Source organism: Pomacea canaliculata, linkage group LG9 (genome assembly GCF_003073045.1).
Source record: "Pomacea canaliculata isolate SZHN2017 linkage group LG9, ASM307304v1, whole genome shotgun sequence".
NCBI lineage: Eukaryota > Metazoa > Mollusca > Gastropoda > Architaenioglossa > Ampullariidae > Pomacea > Pomacea canaliculata.
Window position 1 is genome coordinate 8064863 of NC_037598.1, and position 16133 is coordinate 8080995.

The 16133-nt window shown below is 37.2% G+C and overlaps 2 protein-coding genes and 1 long non-coding RNA gene across 7 annotated transcripts; 2 read left to right on the top strand and 1 right to left on the bottom strand.

Moving 5' to 3' along the window:
* The first annotated feature begins 26 nt into the window (after positions 1 to 26).
* LOC112571533 (protein rolling stone-like) lies at positions 27 to 7613 on the top strand. Of its 3 annotated transcripts, none has more exons than XM_025250571.1 (4): positions 35 to 165; positions 3427 to 3545; positions 3880 to 3981; positions 4240 to 7613. In XM_025250571.1, exons 2-4 carry the CDS (start codon positions 3540 to 3542, stop codon positions 5059 to 5061), a joined length of 930 nt encoding a protein of 309 aa, XP_025106356.1. In that variant the 5' UTR covers positions 35 to 165; positions 3427 to 3539; the 3' UTR covers positions 5062 to 7613. The 3 variants fall into 3 exon arrangements, with proteins under 3 accessions (XP_025106358.1, XP_025106356.1, XP_025106357.1); XM_025250572.1 differs by having other exon boundaries at positions 3427 to 3486; XM_025250573.1 differs by lacking the exon at positions 3427 to 3545 and having other exon boundaries at positions 27 to 165.
* LOC112571541 lies at positions 6871 to 11048 on the bottom strand. Its single transcript, XR_003100845.1, has 2 exons — positions 10921 to 11048; positions 6871 to 10623 (listed from the first exon to the last, which is right to left on the bottom strand). It is a non-coding gene; the product is annotated as an uncharacterized LOC112571541 (long non-coding RNA).
* Positions 10493 to 15923, top strand: LOC112571530. 3 transcript variants are annotated; one of them, XM_025250565.1, is made up of 3 exons: positions 10493 to 10629; positions 12345 to 12441; positions 13131 to 15923. In XM_025250565.1, exons 2-3 carry the CDS (start codon positions 12349 to 12351, stop codon positions 13983 to 13985), a joined length of 948 nt encoding a protein of 315 aa, XP_025106350.1. In that variant the 5' UTR covers positions 10493 to 10629; positions 12345 to 12348; the 3' UTR covers positions 13986 to 15923. The 3 variants fall into 3 exon arrangements, with proteins under 3 accessions (XP_025106350.1, XP_025106351.1, XP_025106349.1); XM_025250566.1 differs by lacking the exon at positions 10493 to 10629 and adding an exon at positions 11076 to 11202; XM_025250564.1 differs by lacking the exon at positions 10493 to 10629 and adding an exon at positions 11530 to 11656.
* The last annotated feature ends 210 nt before the right edge of the window (positions 15924 to 16133 follow it).

Below are 16133 nucleotides of genomic sequence, written 5' to 3' on the forward strand. Positions count from 1 at the left end.
GTGACCTCTTGTCTACACTCGACAGCCGTAGTCACATGACCTGTCTAACAGCGATGCTTACAGTTTCGGTCTCGTGACCCTGAGTGTCGTCTGCATTCGACGCGGGTTTAATCTAGTAAACGTTTACTCGATCGGTCGCTCGCAGTGTGGGGATGACTGGTGAAGGTAAGGAAGTAAAACAAATCTGTTATCCTCGTGTTGGTTAGTCAGGCTATAAAAACAATTTATTGATCCGTGGTAGGCTTAAGTAAGTTGGGTTAATTGTGTAGTTGTTATAGCTTTCACGTTATATATTGCGACATTCGGTATTATCAGCGGTCAGTTACACAGCTTTACGTTGTTTGTTATGACAACATTTTGCTTTATTTATTTATTCCTTCTGTTATCTAACTTACATTGGGATGAGAAATGGTTATAATAATTTGAATACACACACAATCGCGCACATATAGAAAAATAAACACTTGAAACAATTAAAGGATTATTCGCCGTGACAGTAATTATATACTGATTGCATCAGGAGTCACCCACAAATATTTCACTGCAGTTGTAACTGCTTTCTGTTTTGGGCTGTAATGACTTTGACATATGAGAAGAAGCATATATGTTACTGTAGTTGTATTCAGGCATATATACATGTGTGCGTGTGTGCGCGCGCGCGCACGTATGCGTGTATGACGGGGAGAGAGAGAGAGGAAGCTAAAGCACTGGAGTTTGAATTTTGAGTGGGCCTGAGCGTATTTCAGGAGGTAAGTAAACAACAGTAACAACCATGCATATCTTCATTAACACCATCTCCTAGATATAAGAGCTTTAAAGAGGACTGTGAAAAATGTAATTGACTCACAATAATACAATCATGCAAGATAAACAACAACAAATAAAAACCACCATCCTAAAAACCACCAGCTGAGAGAATTGTACTAAACTGTAGCTTAGAGGCCACCAGTCCATTTATGATTATGCTTTCTACCATAAATATTTCAAGTACATAGGGCAGGGGTGAACAATTAGTACATCCCATGGTACGGATGTGGCTTGTGGACGTCTTTTGACTGGCTCTTCTGCCAAATGTGAAGTGCACTTGTCTTAATTTTTTTTTAATTCAGCCTAGGTTAATTTGAACATTAGAAATCAGCAGTCCATAAAATTTTAACACAGGCGAAGTACAAAGCTAACAATATCACAGCTGACATGTCTGATGGAGTTGTTAGAGAGCATCGGGGGTGGCTGCCTCCAAAGGAAAGGCTGGTTTTAAAGTTTTAATGTGTGTGAATTCAAACAGGTTCACTTTATACCATACATTTTTTAGTAAACATCATTATGTACTCATTAGTTGTTCATTCCATTATCGCTAATATAGTCACCTGGTGTAGGGTTTAGGTATTTTGCCAGCCTGCCACATAGCTTAGAAATTTGAGACCAGCCCACAAAAAGAAAACTTTGTCCACCCCTGACATAGGGTGTTTATAATCTTTTTAGGTACATTAACTTTTGAGGTGTTTATGTAAGCTTATTTAGGGCAAATGCAAAATATAGTTCAGTTTCATCGCTTGGGCAAAATGGATATTGTGAAGGATGATGCTCAAGATAATAGCAAAATTTATGAAATTTCAGAACTGTTATCCATAATCTAAATTTAATTAAGACTTCTCTCTCTTACCAAATGTGCTTAATATTTAAAAGGTAATTGCTTGATAATATTTCTGATTTGAATGTACTATTTTCAGAGAAGTATTTACTGCTGCTATAGTCTTACTGTTCCAATGGACTTACTGTTCCAATCCTGCTTACCATTGGTTCTCCCATACAATACCCAATCCAAACTGATACAAAATAATCATTACATACTTTAACCAGGTGAAATTTTTATTTAGGTGCAGGTTTAATAGAATATTTGGTGTCAACTTTGTCAGAAAATTTTGGGAATCTGAAATCTCTAGTAATTGTTAGCCAGTCACAAAATCCTAAGCCCTGAAATTATTTACTGGGTTATACAGTTATACAGCCCTTATACAGTTAAGAGGAAGTTTGTTGGTGTTTTATTCATACTCCTTAAATATTTAAAGATTTTGCAAGTTTGTTCATTTTTTTTCAACAATGCTGCAGTTGTAGCCCATGTTCTTGATAAGTAACATGATTATAATCTCTTCTGGTGTACTTCAGGGATTACAGCTTAGATAATACCATTACAAGATGAAGTTTGTATTAATTTGCCTTCCTGAAGATTTACAGTAATGATGGTGTACTTTTTTTTCTCAAACATCTGAGTATATGTGTCTTTTTATGTGTACATCTTAACCTTCTTTAAGTGTTTGTAGTTTTGTGGTAGCTAGAAATCTGTAAAATACTAGGTCTTACATTTACAGACTTTGAGCAAACCCCTCTATATTATGGGTGTAACCTTTCTAATAACTCAAAATGTGTTGATTTTCTTTTGTTAACTTTTGGTTTCTTCAAGACTTTAGGAGCTTATATAGAATTGAAACATCATATGTATACTTAAAAGATTTGTGTTTAAACTGCAGAGCTTGAAAGAATAATAATAAATTTCAAGCAAATATCCTATGCAGTTATTTTTCCTTGTAGACAATTCTTTATTTAAACTTGATTAATTCTCCATATTGCACCTGTTTTTATATTTCCAAAGTTTGAAAGATTTTAATTATGTAAGTAAAATTTGGGTACACCACAGGAAGTGATTGTGCCACCTGCTCAGAAAATATACTGCCTGTACTACTGACTAATTAATCGTCTTCTTATTCTTAGTGATTATAGAGGCATCTGTGTGGAATTGCTAGCAACCTGTTGCCAACTTTTTCCACTCTGTACTGTTTTTACAGAGATGGCAAAATGGGTAGCCTGTGTCTATTCATGGATATGGTATCACTTTTACCTCACCTCTTTCCTCCTCTTAGCATGCTGCCATATGAGATGATCTTTACAAGGCGTTTTGACCTTCCCACTTGGCCTATACATTGCAGCTTTCATTTCTTCAGTATAGGCAGAGGACTTTAAAGGTCTAGAACCCTGCTTGATTCTTTTGTTCAGATTTTTCTGGATGGAATGGTCATTGTGATGCACAGAATCTTCCAGAAACACCTGTCCCCTCATTTCTTTACTTTAGATCTTCAGTTAGAAAACTTCTCTCATGAACATTCAGTCATAGAGATAAAGATCATGAGTGTATGAAGTATTTACTGGTTTAAAAGGTAAGAGAGATGTTGTTGTTTCAGGAGATACTTTTAAGTTTTTTCAGTGTAGCAGTTTTTGATAGCACATCTTGGCTAGGGTGCTTAACTACTTGAAGTTTATTATTGTTTTAAGTATTTGTTGATTGGTAATTTTGCATTGATGCCGTATAGGTTGTAGGTTTATCTCCTTATAACTGGTCTTTATTCCATACACTGCTGTTTTGTCAATAAGGTGCTGTGCTATCTAGCAAGTTGTGCATCTTTGATAAGCAGTCCATTCCATTGGTGAAAGGTAAACAGTGAATCAACGTGGACCGAGAGTTCAAATATAGTAAAATTATCTTAATGTGTGTAAGTTATGATTCTTTTGAGGAAGGCATTAAAGAGGGTAAGACATGAAATACAACTTCTTGTCATGGAATGGAAATATATGAGGAGAGGTGGGGGTAGAGCACCATAGTCCTGCAATAGTTTTGCAAGTACCATTATGAAAGTATTATAGAGACAAAGTATAAAACAGGACACAGTACTTTGCTTGTGCACTTATACATTTTGTATAAATATGTGAGTTTTGATCTAAATATTTTAAATTATGTGCCTTTGTGAAAATCATATTAAGGACAACAGCATGCAGCTCTTCTAGCATAATAAATGAAGATAAGTTTTGTTTAAATTTTTCTTTCAGTATCTAGAGATGGCTGGTTGTGTGGCAACACTGCGTAAGGAATTTCGCCTCCGTAACTTTGGCTTCAGTGGTGTGAAGAAGGAAAGATTCTGCATGCCAATAGTAAGTTGCAGATTTATTCTGAGGGTAACAGCAATTTATTTAAAATAATAACATATTCTTTTGTGGCAGATACAGCAATTTTATTCATTTAACTAATTAAAAAGGTAGTAACAATTATTTTATTTGTTAGTTGCATAGAAGCATTTCTCTTGATTAATAATCTATTGGTGAAACAGTGTTTCACTATATCTTAAATAATACAGAGGTCATAAGTTGCAAGTTTTTTAACAAAAAACCCCTTTAAATATGCTTTTGCAGTGGCAGGTACCATTTGTTTTCTACCTGATCTACCGTTTTGTGCTGATGGTGTATGTCATCTTCTGGCTTGGGTATACATCTCACTTTCATGGAAGTAATCTTGAAATTTGGGGTGCATACCTGACTAACTGGACCTACACATTGCTGACAGTGTACATGATTGTCCACTGCCTAGTGGTCTCCTATTACTATGTTTGCACTTTCTGTGGTCAGGATCGTTACATGTACAGCTTCTGTAGAAGAATGAATGTTGAGTACCATACAAGCATTTTTGCAGAGCAGAGCGAGAGAATGGAGCATGAGCATGAGTGTGTTGTTGGTGAAGAACCTGAGACCGAAGTTTTGTTGGTAGGCACAGTCAGTTTCGTTAATAGACCACCATGGTACATGTGCATTACCTGGGTACTTTTTTCAGCAGTGTCCACTGGTGCTGTCATGGTGACTATTGTTTTTTTCGCTTTTTTGTTTCCAGTAATGAAAGGAGCATCGGTAATGTCTTTAGAAAATGTACAGCTTCATTTGCTGAACTCTGTTATCATACTTCTTGAGAACTTTATAACTGGTATACCTTGCAGACTTCTCCATGTTGTGTATCCCATACTTTATGGGTTATTGTATCTTCTTTTCAGTTTGATTTACTGGGCAGTTGACCACAGTCATGTCATGTACCCTATCCTAGACTGGAACAAGCCAGGACCAACTGTGGGCTTTGTATTTTTGATAGGCTTCGTCTTCATTCCCATCATATATACTTTTTTCTTCCTTCTGTACCGACTGAAGATGTCAGTTTTCCACTTGCTTTATCGCAGAGCAAATCTATAAATGAGAGTTCACTTTTGTTCAAAAAGTTTAAGTCTGAAGCTTTTATAATTCCTGTGCAGATCACATGTTTTTGGCTAAGAAAGAAAAATAAGCCAGTCTTGTATAAAACAAGATAAGGTGATAATCATTCCAAAATCTACATTTGTTTCACGAAGATCCAGTTTGTCCAATTTTACTTTTTTGTGAACAGACCATTTTGCAATAATTCTGGTACAGAAGCTGCATCTTGCTAGAAGAAGAGTAAGTGAATCTGTAGTTAAATAAATTTTTTGGCACTTTTATAAGTAATATTTTGGATTTAAATATTTTGAATTGTTGCAGTTCATTATGTAACCTGTTAAAGTATTATTCTTAGACTTCTTGTACATTTCTGGCACGCCACCTTGCAATTTTTGTGGTTATTCCAGAAAATTTTACACAAGTGCCTCATATGGTCTGTACTTGGATAAAATAAACATTTATCCTGGAGCAGTTAAGATTACAAATTTCAAGAGAACAGGCATTAGATTGTGTTTGTCTGTGATGAATTGTAATGTACTGCATTAGTACAGAGAGAGTACTTATATTTTCTTCCTTGATCTTAATTTTTAAAATATTAATAACCATGTGAATCTGTATAAACAAGCTAATCAGAGTAAAACTTTTGTTGTTCAGCAAGTAGGACTTTTGAATCTGGTATTTCTAGGATTTCTAAACTGCCATCGTAGTGTTAAACATGGAAAGGATAGTTTTATGTACAGTTACATTCATGAGATCACGAAATTAATTCTTCGGATGATTCCAAAATACATTTTAAATTACATGTCAGATACAGTGGATGACACATATTCCGAATTTACATTTATTGATTACTTCCCCTTAGTAGATTTTTTTTTCAGTCATCACTTGTTTACTCTATTCAAATGGCATAATCAGGGTAATTAATAAAGCTGTCTTTTCAGCTTAACTAAAACCATATAATGTTTGATACTCAGGATTCACATGTCTTACAATTGTACATCACGTTGCTGGCATGACTAATAACATTCCATTGTTTTAGCTGTATGTGTAGAGCTCACAAGGTTTAACATTTAGTCCTGTCCAGCAGAGCTGAAAGTGGTCAGACACTTTGGGTCACAGACCAGATTGCCTTTTTTTTGGCTGTCCAGATCGTGATAAGTTTCCTGGATGAAGGACTTTGGACAGGACAACGTGGAACACTCTGTTCTTTCATCTACTTTTAAAATACATTTGCAACATAGTGCGGAAACTCCAGGAGAAAGAGGAACTCGATCAGTCAGGAGGGTAAAATGCAAGTAAGCATAAAAATCGACTACCAAAAAAAAACAAATTGCAACAATCAATGCAGGGGTGAATCAAAAATATTGTAAACAACCTTGGTTTAAAGGTGTCTTCAATAAAAAATCAAATGACTTCAGTAACATTTATGTACAACATATGCAACATTTAGACACCCTTCTTTCACTCCCTTTACGAGTTCTGTAAAATAAAATTTTTTCTGTTGCTATTAAAATAATGTACACATTCTAATGAGTGTAATTTGGTAACATTCTTAGTTTTAACCCCTTCTGTTTGGCTTTGGTAGTACAGTCCTTTCCTTTTGGATTTTAACAGTATGTGTCAAGTTTGGGTATGACACAGACTGGTCTGTGACACACTTCCACTGTGTCCACATGGAATGTATCTTTCTACTTCATAATATGGGAAATGTGAGGACTGTGTGTTTTGCACTTTCTATGCATATGGCATTGCTATAGAGTATTGCATTCTGTTGATGGATAACTACTTTTTCCTGCCATTTTGTGTTCATTTTTTTTTTTTTTTTTTTTTTTTTTTTGAGGGGAGGGGTTGAGACATCATTACCAAGCCATAGGTTTGATAGAAAACATCGACATGCTCTTTGTCATTCCATGAACATGAAGTCTTTAGGAGTCAGACCACAAGAGCAAATCTCACACCAAGGAGCAAGTCAAGTCTGCCGAAAAATCATAAAAGAAAGCTCACTTTGTACTATCCTCCAAAATCCTGATAGCTAAGAGTTAAAACTGCTTGAAAAACAGTAGCAATCTGTTCCTTGAGCAACAAATTATAAGTGGATAATTTTCTTAAGTACCAGAAGTGTTGAAACGTCAAAAAAACAAACAGGGAAATACAGTAAATCAATAAGCTGTGACAAAATAGAAATGAATTTACAAAACAAAACGTGTTAGAGATAAAATGAGAACCAAATGTATTTTCGTTCAAATATACTTAATGTAATATTTCTTACACTAGAAAAAGTTGAATGTAATATTTCTGACTGCCTGGTTTATTTCATTTATATACATATTGAATACATCTGCTGCTTACAAGTTTCATAAGCCAAAACAAATGGTAACACTATATGTGTGTCAGTCCACTTATTACACTTTCTGTGCAATGGTTTTTAATGAGATTATGCAGTGCCAGTGACTCTTATTTATGACAAAGTACCCAGGTGTATTGATGATTCTTTGTATGATTGTAAAAATGCATAGACAAGAAAATGTGTATCATGTAATTTCTTGTAAAACTTGCAATTTATTGTTTTGATTTTTCTGGAACAGACCTGTTGAAGTCACATAAAATTTTGCAGAAACAGGAAGATATATTGTTTCCAGGACTATGCTGGTTTTCATGCAAGTTAGCTGCACAGCACAGTCCAGTAATTAATTGCAATGAGTAGCTGATCTATTTTAAAGGTGAGGTCAAGGTTTAAAGGGTGATGCATGGCTTGAACATTTAGAAGAGGTCCCTCTCTAGCCATTTTTCTGGGGTTTTTTTATGTTTCTCATTTTACATTTTTGCTATGTTTTAAAGTGATACAAGATACTGATGTTTGTTTTAATTTCCACATCCTGGTGACTTTTCATTATTGCATAGAAATTTTTAAAGTTCTAAACTGCATAAAGACTTTTATAGATTATAAAGACTTTTATAGATACTTCGCTTACAAAAGCTGTTTACAGTAATTTTTATGAAGTGTTAAGTCTTATTTTTTTGTTCTTAAATTACAAGTATATTCATTGGTTTGATAGGGTGATATGACGCACCCTGTCAAAGAATTTGTTTGCTATACCTTCACAGCATTTTAATAGTTTACTGTTTTAATTTTGCTTGAAATCCATATATATGTAGTGTACAAAATGAACAAATGAATGCTTTCTAAACTTTTCTTTTTCAAAAGCTCTTCCTGCCTTTTTTAAAGAAACCCCAGAAGTTTTGATTCCAGGGATTTTTTTTTCAAATAAGAAAATGTATGAGATTACCACATTTGTGATAACAATAAATCTGATATTAAAACTGCTCATGTTTTTGCTTATTTGTAATCTCTTTCACATATAAAATGGTAGACTTTAAAAAAAAAACCTCTATCCCAAGTGCTTTGAGTGTTGTATTCAAGAAATCATAACAATTTGAGTAATAAGACATTTTTCACGAACTGCGTGCATGGTTAGAAGCATGACGAATTATGTGTCGCAATCATAATGGTCAGGAAGGTCTGAAGTAAGAGGAAGATCGGTACGTGAAATTTATGAGGGGCCTGGAATGGGAAGAATCTGGACAACTGTAGATAAGGGAGGTGAGTAGACGACAACTGATGAACGGGGCCTGGCCACCGACGCGACAAACACCGGCATCGCCGCGCGATAACGTGCGGTAGGTCCTCTCTTTTGTTCTTTGCCTAAGCAGCAGCGCATCAGCATGGACAGATTTTCAAATGCAAAGTGTTTTGACTTTGATGTTTTCGCAGTGGATTGAAGATACACCGAAAAGCAATTCATCACCAAAACTGCTTGGAATAAACAATAATAACGATAAGGAGTCCTTGGGGCTGAAGCAGGGGTAGTGCGATGCCTTGCGTGTAGTGATGCAGGGGCAGCAGTGAGAATGTGGTGGTGGGCCTCAAACCTATAAAGTATAAACAGCAAAAGGAGGAGGCCTTCTGACCCTCGCCAACACAATTAAAGTCCGAGACGGCACCACTTGCACATGGGGTGCGATGGAGGGACCTGGGCCCCTAGGTTTGTCTCTGGCAATTCACCTAATTTCTTCCCCATGGTAGTGAATGACACTAAGGAAACCGACCTCGGGGGACGCGTGACATTAACAGTGAAAGCGGGGGTGAGGACACCCAAACTAGACGTACAGCTTGTCACCGTCGATAGGGATTGCAGCTAAGGCATGTATCATGGCGACTCACCATGATAAAAACGAGCTATCGGGGACCAGGCCCAAAGACAACATGGCAAAGATTGGTGAACTGTCGTGCCGGTACACCTGGCAGTCTGCAATATGACGAACAGTATCCCATCAACCAGGAAGCGATTCCTCCTTATCTGGCTACAAGTTGTCTTAGTGCAGTCCGACAAGGCGATTAATTGTTTATCGCTGTTACATTTTTTGCAGTGTACTTAAGCAATATGCAAGCATATAAGCAAACATGGAAGGTTTGACTACTTTCACAAATAGATAAAACAACTTGCAAATTGATGGAGGCTAAAAATTGTTAACAAGACGAAAGTAGTAATTTTTTTATGCGTGACCAGGAATTTACTCATGTTTACGTTTGCTAGTCAAAAAGTGGATGTTATATTTGGTTTCATTACTTTTGTATTTATTTTAATTACAATCATACACTCATTAAAACACAGATGAAACTATATGACAAAGTTGCTAGAGCTATACGTGTGCAGTTGTGAGAAGATGTCGCAAAATGATGCTACCACATGACATGCAAATCGAAATTATTTGATCGAATGACTGTCACTGTTCTTTTATATGGTTGAGAAGTGTGGTGCCCTTCAGTAGGTCAGTAAGTTGCATCTGCGATTCATCAAAATGATTTCTAAATTAAATAAATCCACCCCTACAAAAATTATATATGGGTAGCTTGGGGAGATTTAAGCAATGGGTAGAATGCTCAATTATTTGGTTTATATTAATTTTTGAAGTGTATTGTATCGCTTTCTGTTGGATCTATACTATAAAACAAAATATAAATCGCATATAATACAATAAACTACAATTAAATTACTCTGTATCAACTGGGACTTTCTGGTATAGGGATTAATCAGCTGTAATTACTTGTTCAGTATAGCAATTTACACTTAAACTAACTCGTTGTCTGGAAAATCAGTATATACAACACTTGGTTAGTGATATTAAACAGCTGATACTTATTACAATTACCGTTTGAATAAGCTTTTTAAAATTGAGGGATATCTGTCTTGTTTACTGATAGGCTGTTATTTACAATGACGTACTCTAGAATTTTGAATCATAAAATGCTCATTCAGACAGGACGAATTGCAAATATATACCACGTGATGAAAGGTTGCGCAGTTTGGGTGATGTTCATAAAATAAAAGATGATATATATATATCACAAAGCAGAGGCAGCCCTAGCAGTATGCCGGGCCCTGCGCGAGCGTCATATGCGGGGCCGAGAGTCGAAAGTGCATGTAGACAGCTAGCACCACAAGAATTTCCTATCGCCGGGCCTGAGACGGTTGCCCCAGTTGCCACTCCAAAAGGCAATCCCTGAAAGTAAGCAGTTATTTGCTAGCATTAGAGATACGTGTATTTATATTCATCACTATATATTTGTAGCAGTCCCAACAGTTTGAAGTGTTGTAATCTGCTAAATACAATCAATTTATTGACACAACTAGAACATTTTGAACGTGTCACATCAAAAACATTCATATGAACTATTTGATGTGTTCAAATGTTGTCGTCGACGTTTATCGGTGTTATCAGGAGTCGTAGTGTTTTGATAAGCGTGGTCACGCTTAGATCGACGATATCAAATCAGCTGCACAACCATATGTTACCTACCGTTAGTTAGCTTGAGGACTTGGGAAAAGACAGAAAACATGTCTAACAACGTTTCTCGTGGAGAACAAATGGAAATGAAACGCGTGCGGTCGTGCACGAAATCACTTTTTTCCCTCTTTCCCTCGCCGGAAGTAGTGAGCTTCGCCCTAGCGCTATCGCAGGACGGCGTCAACTGTGTCAGTTACTCACATCCGGGGACTCCCTATATCACTGTGACATACATGAACTGGCCATTTCCTTCCTCGTCTTTCACACTATGCACTGTTTCTGAGTCTACAAAAGGTCAGTATACTTTTAGAGCATTATTAATAATTCTATGATGATGATGATAACAATAATGCGGATTCACATAGCTTATTTCTCCACTGTACAGTAGACTCAATATGCTTTACAAGTACATTGAAAACATAGAAAACACAGCAACAGAATGTATAAACACATATTAGCAACCGGCTAGAGACACATCAACAGGCATAAAAGACAGAAAAATCTGCTCATGAAGCATTCCTGGAGGTTCGGCATAGAAAAGGACTGGTAGACTTCGAGCGGTAAAAAGGTGAATTGGAGAAGAGGTCTGTTTAAATCTCACTGAGGTAGCACATGGAAGCTTGCAAAAGATATGAAGCAGTTTTAGTCCGCACTATCTGTAGATGTCCGGAGACTCCGAGTGGTAACACATGTTCCAGCGTCAGGGAAGTGAGACGGCAGAGAACATAGCTGTCCGACCCTCACAATGGTGAGTGGCATAACAGTTGCATCAAGACTAGGAAAAAAACAATTGATGGTATAAGTTGAGCAACGTTACCAAATGTTTCGATAAAACGGTTTCTTTGTGTGTGTTCGTGTACGTGTTGTAAGAACAGAAACATATAACGATTTACTGAATACATACATTCCATTAAAAGTATTGTTTTAAAAATTGCCTGTTACATTTAGAGTGCTATAGTCAAGTCAAAGATGTCAGGATGACACGTGAACTTTTACGCCATGATAGTTTAATTTGATGTTTGTGGCAAAGTCTTATAACTACACAACTCCAGTAATGACAAAAATACTTTTTGAAGTACTTGAGCATCAAACTTCGCCCACAGTCAACGTCAGTAAGCAGACACTACTTACACCGTCCAGGCAGTCCAGCCTTTGTCATTTAAATATTTCATGCATTTTACATGTCATCTTCACTGAGGAAAAATACGTTGAATAAGATCGTCATCATCATTCATGTGTCTACATTTGTACACATTTATTCTAGAGTGTTTTAATTGTCGCTCTTTATTACTGCTTAAAATGTACTACTGCGCTACATACCCTAGGTACAATTGCCATATAAAATATCATTCGTATGATATATATATACACACACACTTATTAAGTAGGCTGGTTGCGACAAACCAGTGCATATGCATGTTCTGTCTTCTTTACAGTTCAATGGCTTCGTGTCTGAAAACACTCCGTGGTGAATTCCACCTAAGGCAATTCGGATTCGGTGGCATCCAGAAAGAGAGATTCACTGCTTCTCAGGTACCACAGCTAGTTGCTCTTTCTTACCAGGCTTTCGCATGCATGGCACAAGGTAGAGAAGACAAAATAGTAGGAAAAAATGAATAAGAGTTAGGTAGTAATTATATTTTTACATACAGTATTCACAAGAAGTATATGTACATTAGACTCGTGCTTTTTAAACAAACATGCAAAAGTAAGTGGCTCACTTATATATCGCTTCTAGCTGAGTTACGCTATTGCCACTCTTTCAGCTATGGTGTTATTGGCAGCTTTCCATCTTTTGCTTCATTTGAATCAAGCTTATTCATGCGCGGCGACATTGTATCAAAATAAGAAAACACCTCTACTCTTGATGTCCCTTTGTTGGCTTATGTTCGGTAAACAGGTGCACAATGTACAACTCACTCGCTCTCATTCCCTTCTGTGCCTCCTTTTCTTTCTTTCACACTTTTTCTCGTTCTCACCGGTACCACCTCATAAGATGTTGTCCGCGTTTGTTATTCGTGGTATGTTTCAATTTCTTATGCGTAGAAGTTCTACATTAGGAGTCACCGATAACATCTTAGAATGAATAAAATAAACATGCCTCAATTTATCAAACCTATATCTACCGAACAGTGTTCATGTCCAAGCTGTAATCGAAATGAATATTCCTGCTAAATTTTGATGAGAATTAAATTTCGTTGTCTTTTTGGGCCTCATTGCAGTGGCGAATCCCCAGCTGGTTGTACTTAACGTACCGTTTCGTGACGATGGCATACGCTTTCCTCTGGCTTATCTACACCGCTTACCACGATCAAGCCCCTCAGCCCTGGGGCACATACTTGACGAACTGGACCTACAGTCTCCTAACCATTTACCTGACCCTCCACTTCCTGACAGCTTTCTATGAGCACGTGCGATGCGGATGCCTGGGTCAAGGCCGGACCTGCTACGCGTCCCTGGGAAGGGCGAGCGTGGAGAAGCACGTGAGCATGTTCGTTGAGCCCGCGGCGGCGGGAAGCGTGCCGAGAGAGAACTTCGAGTGCGGTACTGACGACAATTCGCGAGACAAATTCGTGGAGGTGCCGACGGAGCCGCCTCTAGCCGCCGCTGTGGGCAGGCCTCCCTGGTACCTGTGCGTCGTGTGGGCGCTATTTTCGACCGTGTCCACCTCTGCTGTCATGGTGACCATCTTGTTCTTCGCCTATGTCTTCCCCACCATGAAGAACGCAACCATGACCTCCGCCGACACCCTACAACTGCACCTGTTCAACTCTGTCATCATAATCGCTGAACAAATGTTAACGGCCATCCCCTGCCGACTCCTGCACATTATCTACCCACTAATTTATGGAATAATCTACGTATTGTTTTCCTTGCTGTATTGGGCTGTCGACCACAACAATGTTGTCTATTCCGTTTTGAATTGGAACAATCCTGGGAAGACGATAGGCTTCGCAATTTTCGTCTTCGCCGTGTTTACGCCGTCAGTCCATATTTTCTTCTTTTTTCTGTCTCGGTTGAAAATGTACATCTTCCATTACGTCTACCAAGCGGAGTTGAATCAAAATTGGCATTAAAGTGTGCGAAGAGTTAACACGCAATACCCATCTCTCCATTTGTTTCTCTTGGCAAAATAAAGAAGTAAATGTAATAAAAGCATAAAATAGCGTTAGTAAAGACGCAATGCGTATCCCTCGAGACGGATAGAATCCACTACCAAGATATATATATACGTGGTATTTTTTAATGATTCAGGCTTCTGGCCCAAGTTCATAGAGGGTAAAACAAGATGATACACAATATTTACCACGCTCACCACAAGACCTTCACTCATGCTTGTGTAACCGGGATGCCCTTTGTTTTAAACATTTAATAAACTTAAATGCTTCCGATACTCGATTTAGCCAAACACTTCCAACACCATACCTAAAAAGAATAAGGAATCTGCTAATCTTAGATACCCAGTTTTCTTCCCATCATTGTCCAGTCGTTCTAACATTTTGAAAGTTCTCCATGGCAGTCTATGCTGCTCCATCTGTTATTTTTATCCAGTATCTCACACAACTTATGTATATGTTAAAGAAAAGTGAGCATTTGGAAGATACATGTACATGTACCCACTTTTCGTATATCATCATGTGCCCACACTCAAAATCTTTTCACTTCAGATGTATGCACTTTTTTCAATTTCCATACAAACTTTTTCACTTAGGCCCCACACTTCTACTCTATAACATTAGATTGATCTGACTTGCATATGTAATAACCCATTCACAGAATGGTTGCTTATCTTGTATAATGTATTAATAATGCAAAATTCTTCTCTATTGGGCGTAGCAGTTAGGTCTTCAGATGCACGGGAAAACCTTAGCCCAGTGGAGAAATAAAGGTCTAAATATTAATGTGTATTAATCACATTCATTATACTTCCATAAAGCCATTTTTCATTCGTTGCTAAGAATACCTTTTTCTAAAAAACAACAAAATTACTCTTATTTAGCTTAACATTTAGGCTAAGCGTTTCTGATGCTTTATGTAATGTGTTTAGTTGATTCTATAATCCTATGTTTTTGACATCAATTCAGTATCATCTGAAAATAAAGTGATAAATATTTCCATAAAATCATATGAAAAAGTTGCCCATGTTTTCCATTTTTCATGCTTTCTAAAGCTAGCTCATTAATAAAAAGCGAGAAAAATATAGGGCTACGCATCTCCTTGCTTAGCACCCTTTGTACACTCCGTGAAGTAGCCTCCACATTTGACACGGGCATTAACCGATTGGTACATATTTTGAATGCTTTTGTGTAACTTTCCACGCTGTATATCCCCGAGAGAGAGAAAGAGAAAGGTTTTAGAAAGAATTACCTCCCATAAAATTTGCCAGTTCTGTAAGTTTTGCCTTTGTTATCTCAGTAGGGGACTGCTGTCGTTCATAAGTTCCATTTTGTCTGAGATCAGACACGGGTATTTGCAGACCAGGTTTATTATTAAGATAATGTTATGGCCAGATTGATTGAGACTCAAGTAGCTGAATAGATTATGACTTAAACCGTAGTTAATAGTTATCAATAGTGAGGATAAGTTTAAGGAAGAATTCAGAAGGAGCTGTGTCGTGTAGTCAAATTATGAACCTAAAACAGCACTAACAGTGGACGGGCAGGAAGCCACTGACCAATACTTCGATTAACTCCCACTATGTGGGCTTAACACATTTCCGATAATAAGATCCAATAACAAGGATTTCCATTCTTGTTTCTCTGGCCAAAGACAGCCCCTTCTCGAAGCTTTATGAAATATTTGCTGATGCTGAGACGTTTTTGGATCGCTATATGTATTGTATTTTTCGTTTTGTTTTCCCGTTTTCTTTCGCATAATTTTGGCTTTTTTGCCACCCTTGATTTTGCAATGATTTTTGAGTATTGTAAGGACACAGTAGCTTCGGGGAAGAAAGTTATTTTGACTTTTTATGAGATATGAAAAAGTAATAAACCATTAATTTTTCAGTACCATAATCAGCTTCAGAGGTTTTGTGTGAGCACGAACTTGTATTAAACGTCCGTGGTGTGAGCAAATGTAGAAAATGGAATGATGTTGCAAGTGCGAAGAATATTTGTGATAATTACTTATAAATATATACTGCCCGATGCTGAAATGTTTGTCGAATTGGATTTATTTTAAAAAGAAGGCGTTCGTTCGTCGAAAGTTGATGATGACCATGACTT